Source organism: Uranotaenia lowii, chromosome 3 (genome assembly GCF_029784155.1).
Source record: "Uranotaenia lowii strain MFRU-FL chromosome 3, ASM2978415v1, whole genome shotgun sequence".
Taxonomy (NCBI): Eukaryota; Metazoa; Arthropoda; class Insecta; order Diptera; family Culicidae; genus Uranotaenia; species Uranotaenia lowii.
This window is the reverse complement of record NC_073693.1, coordinates 293,868,715-293,877,639: the sequence shown is the minus strand read 5'-3', so window position 1 is coordinate 293,877,639 and position 8,925 is coordinate 293,868,715. Positions and strand designations below refer to the sequence as shown.

Genomic DNA, 8,925 nt, shown 5'->3' with positions numbered 1-8,925 from the left:
TCAATTGGGCGGAGATCTGGTGTGTTAGGAGGGTTCTCGTCTTTGGGAAACACCTGCACGTTGTTGGCGGCGTACCACTCCATGACCTTTTAACCGTAATGGCAAGATGCCAAATTCGGCCAAAACAGTACGGAACAACCGTGTTTCTTCAGGAAAGGCAGCAGACGTTTATTCAAACACTCTTTCACGTAAATTTCTTGGTTGACAGTCCCGGAAGCTATGAAAATGCTGCTTTTCAAGCCACAGGTACAGATGGCTTGCCAAACCAGATACTTTTTCGCGAACTTTGACAGTTTCATGTCCTTGAAAATATCTGCAAACTTTTCCCTTCTTTTTGCCGTATAAAACTCCTGTCCCGGAAGTTGCTTGTAGTCAGCTTTGACGTAGGTTTCGTCGTCCATTACTATGCAGTCAAACTTCGTCAGCATCGTCGTGTACAGCCTCAGGGATCGCGCTTTGGCCGTCGTATTTTGTTTATCATCGCGATTTGGAGTCACTACCTTCTTGTAAGTCGATAGTCCGGCTCGTTTTTTGGCTCGATGCACGATTGTAGACGATACACCCAGCTTATTTGAGGCATCTGAGAGAGAGAGGTTAGGGTTTCGCTTGAAACTACCGGCAACTCTCTTTGTCGTCTCAGTGGCTTCCGGTTTTCGATTTCCTCCCGATCCAGACTTCCTGGCTGTCGACAAACGTTCCCCAAACACTTTAATTACATTTGTAACGGTTAATTTGGCAACTTTTAGCGATTTTACCAGCTTTGCGTGCGAGTAGCACGGATTTTCGCGATGCGCGAGCAAAACTTTGATACGCTGCTCTTCTTCCTTGGACGGCATTTTGACAACTGAAGAGTGAATTCCAAAATCAAAATAGGAGCAACATTCTACACACACACACACCTTCAAAATGAGGGGTGTTCAGGTTTTTTAAATGCAAAATTGAAAAAAATGCGTCAAGTTGATATTGACCAAATTTTGACCGTATCACCCTTTATGGTGTACGCGTAGCATTGGAGATTTGTTGAACTTCATAATCTAAGAATGCATGTGAGCACATACTGCGGTACAAATTTCTTGATAAATTTTTAAAATTAAAGTCCAAAGTGGCATAAGACTCCACCAGCCCATAGAAAGTGTTCTATGTATGCCGTTACTGAGATTCGATCTCATGACCTCTTTCTTAGAAGACTTAAACGCTATCCTCTAGGCCAAGGTCCAGTCGGCAGCTAAAATTTCAAATTTCAGAGATACAATGATTTAGAATAAGGTTGCCAGAATTTTTCCCTATCGTATTCAGGCCGGACAAAAAAACTGGCAAAATCCGAGCAGTTGGTTTTAAAATTTTATTTTGAACTCAAAAACCGGGCAATGTTCGGGCAAATTTGGGAAAAACACATAAATATTTGCTTCAATATCAAAATGGAAAGCAAATATTTTAATCAAAAACCCATCAGCCGAATTTAAATTGTATTTTAGGCTTCCATAAAATCGGTTATGTTAGTTTTGACAAAAATAAAATAAAATCCTCTCATTTTTGGTCACATAAATAAAAAAAAATTACTCGTTTAATGTTTTCTGTTCGTTTTTGCAAATAACCTGAAAAATCCGGGAAAACCATTTTCAACAAATTTTGGGCAATCGGACCGTTCTTAAATTTTGAACTTAATATTCGGGCAAGTCCTGATATAACCGGGTAATCTGGCAAGCTAAATTTAGGAAAATGAAAATGGAAATTCAAATGAAAATGATCCAAATATTCCTGACGTCACAGAAAAGTGTTTTGAATGTTTGATAAAAAAAAGATTTGAATTTATTTAACAACTATGTAGAAAACTGGTAAACGTTTTGTTTTCAAAAATACCTAAGATTCATTTTGAATATTTTTTTTTTAATTTGGTCAAATTCCTTTTTTTTTCGTAGAGCTGTTTAAAAAAACCAACAAGAAAACTTTTTCTCAGAAGTTAAAATTACTTGAACCAGCCAAAATCAGCTCTTAAACTTTTTACACTAATGTGATTTTTGTTACTTCATGCTATCAGAAATTGCTCCATTTCATAATTTTTGAATTATATCTCGAAAATTGTTTCTAAATATAGGGAAAAGTTCAAGGGATGAAAAACTATCATTTTATTCATACCATTTTTGTTGCAAAATTTTTACTATTTTAAACAAATTTCAAAATTTTCTTTAATTCGTTTCAGATCAAAAAAAGTTTTAAAATTTAAATAAATAAATTTGACAATGAAACTCTATTTGACAAAATTGAACACAACTCTTTTGGCAAACTCAAAGGTACTAAATTTGTAAAACTTGGTTCATCGGTTCTTTGATATAGACTGTCGAATTTCGGTGTTTCCTGGATTAGTTCATGTCTTCGCGGTCCTTAATGTGGTAAGATGCTTGAAACCCCGTGAGAAAAGCTAGTTGAAATAATAAATATTATTTATGGAAATTTCATCCTCAAGGATGGATTATGAAGGACGGTTCATCCCTAAATGGGCTGCATGGAAAAACCTATGAATGCCTCGAAATTACTTCCTATCGCACAACACGCATCATGCAACTTTTGAAGCTGTGTAGCGTGACATCAAATGTATCGCGACGTATACGTATCTTGTCACGCGTGCATTCACGCGACATTACATACTTTCAGGCGTTTTAAGCACAGTGGAGTTACTCTAACCCGTTTGGCTCCATGTAACGTAATCAAACAAACGGAATTTATAGAATCGAAAAAGTAATTGAAAATGAAAAGAAAAAATCATATTTTTGAGATTATTGATTGCCTTCACAAAAAACTGCTTTGGATCATTTAAGTTGTTGATTTGAAAATCCTACAAAGGGAAAAAATCATTACCTGCAATCTCAAAGAAAGTTTTCTTCGAAATTAAAACATCACAGCTATCCATGTTTATTTTTTCGTTAACTTTTGATTTTTCTTTATTTTGATACATACAGTTTTATCATGCCTTTTGCTTTTGATTTTTTGAAAATATTTTCAATAGCAAAAGACGCAGTAGAAGACACTCCTTCAAGACCAGTTCCGGCGTCAAGTTCTGAAATAACAACACCGCAAGGATCGACCTCAACCGGAACTCCAACGACCCATCGTTGGAAGCGCTGTAGGAATCCCTACATCAACTATCTAGGCTCATTCCGCGAATCTCATCGAGATCTCAGGCCTCAGGAAGTGCTGCACCGCGGGGCTGCAACTTGGAATGCGATGACCCAGGACGAGAAACTGCCGTACATCCGGGAAGCATTCTACTATCCAGCGAGACGCCGAAAATTTTCCACAACAGCACTTTCTGTGACGACACGAGGGCGAAGTCGAAGCCGTGTGGAACGATTGTCCAGGGAAGGGCTTCTGAGCCGAGAACTAAAATCTCTGAGAAAATGAGTAAAAGATTTACTAGGAAGTGTTTTAACAATTGTTTGGTTTGCTAGGTTTACTTGGAAAATATATGTACATAAATTATAAGGTGAACTGAAAACGTGTATTTATTGAAATTTTTGCAAAAAACAGCCCGAAAAAACACTAAAAAAAAGAAATTTAAAAACAATAAATACTAACCTGCATTTTCTTATGATTGAGAACCAATAATACAAGAAAAAACTTCATATATGAACCTGACATCTGAAGTATAAATCTGAAATCTGAATCTGAAATCTGAATCTGAAATCTGAATCTGAAATCTGAATCTGAATCTGAAATCTGAATCTGAATCTGAAATCTGAATCTGAAATCTGAATCTGAAATCTGAATCTGAAATCTGAATCTGAAATCTGAATCTGAAATCTAAATCTGAAATCTGAATCTGAAATCTGAATCTGAAATCTGAATCTGAAATCTGAATCTGAAATCTGAATCTGAATCTGAAATCTGAATCTGAAATCTGAATCTGAAATCTGAATCTGAAATCTGAATCTGAAATCTGAATCTGAATCTGAAATCTGAATCTGAAATCTGAATCTGAAATCTGAATCTGAAATCTGAATCTGAAATCTGAATCTGAAATCTGAATCTGAAATCTGAATCTAAAATCTGAATCTGAAATCTGAATCTGAAATCTGAATCTGAAATCTGAATCTGAAATCTGAATCTGAAATCTGAATCTGAAATCTGAATCTGAAATCTGAATCTGAAATCTGAATCTGAAATCTGAATCTGAAATCTGAATCTGAAATCTGAATCTGAAATCTGAATCTGAAATCTGAATCTGAAATCTGAATATGAAATCTGAATCTGAAATCTGAATCTGAAATCTGAATCTGAAATCTGAATCTGAAATCTGAATCTGAAATCTGAATCTGAAATCTGAATCTGAAATCTGAATCTGAAATCTGAATCTGAAATCTGAATCTGAAATCTGAATCTGAAATCTGAATCTGAAATCTGAATCTGAAATCTGAATCTGAAATCTGAATCTGAAATCTGAATCTGAAATCTGAATCTGAAATCTGAATCTGAAATCTGAATCTGAAATCTGAATCTGAAATCTGAATCTGAAATCTGAATCTGAAATCTGAATCTGAAATCTGAATCTGAAATCTGAATCTGAAATCTGAATCTGAAATCTGAATCTGAAATCTGAATCTGAAATCTGAATCTGAAATCTGAATCTGAAATCTGAATCTGAAATCTGAATCTGAAACTGAATCTGAAATCTGAATCTGAAATCTGAATCTGAAATCTGAATCTGAAATCTGAATCTGAAATTTGAATCTGAAATCTGAATCTGAAATCTGAATCTGAAATCTGAATCTGAAATCTGAATCTGAAATCTGAATCTGAAATCTGAATCTGAAATCTGAATCTGAAATCTGAATCTGAAATCTGAATCTGAAATCTGAATCTGAAATCTGAATCTGAAATCTGAATCTGAAATCTGAATATGAAATCTGAATCTGAAATCTGAATCTGAAATCTGAATCTGAAATCTGAAATCTGAATCTGAAATCTGAATCTGAAATCTGAATCTGAATCTGAAATCTGAATCTGAAATCTGAATCTGAAATCTGAATCTGAAATCTGAATCTAAAATCTGAATCTGAAATCTGAATCTGAAATCTGAATCTGAAATCTGAATCTGAAATCTGAATCTGAAATCTGAATCTGAAATCTGAATCTGAAATCTGAATCTGAAATCTGAATCTGAAATCTGAATCTGAAATCTGAATCTGAAATCTGAATCTGAAATCTGAATCTGAAATCTGAATCTGAAATCTGAATCTGAAATCTGAATCTGAAATCTGAATCTGAAATCTGAATCTGAAATCTGAATCTGAATCTGAAATCTGAATTTGAAATTTGAATCTGAAATCTAAAATCTGAAATCTGAATTTGAAATCTGGAATCTGATTTTTTATATCTGAATCTGAAATCAGAATCTAAAATCTGGATATGAAATCGGAATTTGAAATCTGGATCTGAAATCTGAATCTGAATCTTAATTCTGAATTTGAAATTAAAAGCTGAAATTTGAAAACAAAAATTTGCAATCTTTATAATTTATTCTTTACAGTCTATTTCTAAGCGTTTTTTTTTCGAAAAAAATGCTTACCATTTTTTCTGTTTTTTAAGGCTACGTTTCTTATGATTTCTTTCTAAATAAACAAACTTTTCTTAATTATGAATGTTTTTTATTCATACATTTCTATAAAATAATACTCACATCTGTAGTGGATTCATTTGGCATTCGAAACAAGCTTCGTTTAGTTTCTTCTGTATAAAAGAATATCGTTCTTCATCATATTGAAAATCTTTTTTTTACTTCTTACATCTAAACACATAAACAGAAACATGTTAAAATTAAAAATTGGTGACGCCTTTCCGAAAATAAGGCCTCCACCAATATCGGCTAGTTTTTTTTTCGGTTCAGAGGACGACAACGGCTGGTTCTACCTAATACTTTCCATTCTCGGCCTGATCTTTGTGGCCTTTCTTACCGAAGTTTTCACCGTCCTCGATCGTTTCCGGCAGCGGATGGCCCTGAGTTTCCGGGAGGAAGAACACGAAGAATGCTCCCACCAGGGGCGTCAGGCCGAATATGATCGGTGGCAGCCAGTGGGCAATGGTTCCGAATCCGGCCACAAACGGAGCAATCATGGAACCGATTCGGGCAATCATCGATGCCGTACCGATGCCCACATTTCGGACCACCGTTGGGAAAAGTTCACCGGCATAGAGATAAACCGTCGGGAAGGATATGCTCATTCCGACCAGACCGATTGATGCCAGACCCACGTTCAGCCAGTTGATGTGCTCCGGAACGAAGGCAATGGCCAACATCGTTAATCCGGTTAAGGTATTTGAGGCAATCAACGTCTTTTTCCTGCCGTAGGCCTTCATCATGTAGATACAAATCAAAGTTCCGGGAAGCTCAAGCGCAGCTCCAATAGCCACATTGGCAAAAATGTCTCCTCCCGAGTGACCAATGTACTGGGCCACTCCGAAGAATGCCAATCCGCACACGAACCAGTTGAAGCACATGAACAGTGTCTTAGCGCGCAAATTCGGAGTCCGGAACAGATCCATAACATTTCCCTTGGCCGCGGCTCCATGGGTCTTGGTCCTAGCATACTCTTCAATATCCGACCGAATGTTAGCTGTTGGCAGCTTATTGCGTTTGGCGGCCGTTTCCAGTACCTTGATCGCCTCGTCAGTGTTGCCGGATGTGAACAGATACCGGGGTGATTCCGGAACTAACCAATAGTAGGAAACTAGTAGGATCGAAAAGATGGATAGGGCAAACTGGAGATGGTGCCAATCACGGAGGAAGTAAGCGAAGCCGGCCAACGTCAAGTGGCCCAGATTGAAGGGAATCTGGTACAGGACCGAGAACAGCTCCCGCCATTTAGGACCGATGATTTCCATCACCAGGACGAAACTGTAAAGGGAAAGAAATTGATTTTCAAATTAATTTTCTACGCTTCAAAATTTTAACTGATATGAGAAAAAAAACATTTTTTAAATTACATTATCTTATAGCTAATTGTTATAACTAATTCTGGGAACAGGTAGAATGTAGAATGGCATTTTGTGACGTAAAGATTTTAAGATGAGAAACATTTCGTAGAACATTTTAAATCATTTTAACGCACGGAAAAAAAGTTATAGAGCTTTTAGTCCAAATTTTTCTTTTATATCTGAGATCTAAACTTACAAAAATGTTAAAAATGCTAGGTAATATGTCTTTACTTATTTACTTGCCAACATTCAACCATTTCTCGGTATTATATTTAAATTTAAAATATTTAATTAAAATTTAAATTTAAACTTAAAATTTCAATTTACCTTGTAACCATTGTTCCGCCGGTGGCAACGGCCGTCAGGAATCGCAACACCACAAAACCCCAGAACCAAGGAATATATGCCGCCCCGACGCCGGTGAGGAGCTGAATTATGACCGCTATCACCATTGGGGGCCGTCGACCAAACCTGTTCCACGAAAAAAAAAAAGTTTTAAAATAACAGTCAATCGTTTTGTTCGATTGACCATGACACTTCTTTGGGGAAGTATGATGGCGAGAGAAAAAAAAAACTTATTTTAAAACCTTACTTGTCCGCGAGCGACCCAAAAACGACTCCTCCAACCAAAATCCCAAACATGAAGATCGTCTGCGAAAGGTTGACCAGATTGGCCTTCTCGCAGACCAAATCCCACTCGCTGATGATGGTTTTGCTGAAGACGCTGGTGTCGTAGGTCCAGCTGCTGCACTGCTTGGAGCACTTGTCCAGGGTCGTGTTCGAAGCGCAGGTGTAGTCCTGGGCCGCTCCCAGGAAGATTATGCCCATCTGGTGCCAGGCTACCGGGAACTTAAGCGGGAACACCACGGCACAGACCAGAATGTGCCACCAGCCGAGCTGGCCCATCGCCTTCTGCACCGGGTCCAGGTTCCATTTCGAGTCGCTCTTGCCATCTTTGGCCGTCACTGGAAAAAGGGGAAATGAAGTAGAATAAAATTTGAACTAAAATCATTAGATTTGTTTGCGTTAGGATTGAAATTTCAAAGATGACCTCCGAGAAAGATTTTGAATCAGATTTTGTTTCAATAATCAAAATCAACAAATTCAAATGAAAATTATACCGTTTGAGAATTTTTTTTTTTTGCCGTAAGACAATACATCGAGGGAAGCGTCAAAGTCTCTTTATTAAAAGTAAATCGAGGAACGGATTTCCAATCTAAATGTTTTTCAAGGTTTGAAATGTTTAAAATAATTATCCAATTTTCAAAAATAAAAATAAAAATCTAAGTCCGAAAACATCAAAAGTTGACATTCTGTATCTCGAAAACGACTGTACCAAATTCTACAAACTATGGGTCATTGAGTTATCAAAAGTGTTTCAAACAATTATGCAGAATACACTTTTTTATAAAGTGTATCACTTTTGTGTTATGCTTCTCAGTAAAGCGCACTTGCATCAAGCGAAAAAAAAAGCGATATCTCGCATTTAGTCCGCAATGTGTTAATTATCATTGGAGTTTTAATTAAAGCAAATCGGAATTTTCCCAGTAACTATAAGTAAATTGGAAAAAAGTACCCTACCCAAGTTAAACATACTGCTTATATCCAAAGAAATTTGAAAAAAAAAATGAGTAGGATAGTTTGATTTAAAACTGTCTTCTTAAGACATTAAAAAGTGCCATTTATCCTTAAAACTAACTTCATCGTAAAAAGAACGAACCTCTGCGCTGCCGTGTTACACCGACGTGACGCATAAACCATTTTTGTTTTTAGCGGATAAAAGCGATTTTCTCTTTTTCCTTTTTATTCGTTTAAATATCTGGGACTTTTAATAAAATGTGATCTGTAGAATTTATGCATATGTCAAATGCAGCCTCTGAAGCACAACTCTTCATTTTGCGTAAAATTCGTACAATTGCTTCAAATGGATATGCGTCAGTTCGGCGTATAAACGTT

The 8,925-nt window shown here is 36.5% G+C and overlaps 1 protein-coding gene across 2 annotated transcripts in view; it reads right to left on the bottom strand.

Annotated features, from left to right (window-relative positions):
- Nucleotides 1-5,660: 5,660 nt before the first annotated feature.
- Nucleotides 5,661-8,925, bottom strand: part of LOC129757259 (organic cation transporter protein) — a 55,044-nt gene continuing 51,779 nt past the window's right edge. For both annotated transcript variants that reach the window (XM_055754421.1, XM_055754422.1), the window contains exons 2-4: nt 7,562-7,934; nt 7,297-7,440; nt 5,661-6,889 (exon numbers count right to left, since the gene is read on the bottom strand). In XM_055754421.1, coding sequence (XP_055610396.1) covers nt 5,905-6,889; nt 7,297-7,440; nt 7,562-7,934 — 1,502 coding nt within the window. In that variant the 3' untranslated portion in view covers nt 5,661-5,904. The remainder of the gene's footprint in view (nt 6,890-7,296; nt 7,441-7,561; nt 7,935-8,925) is intronic.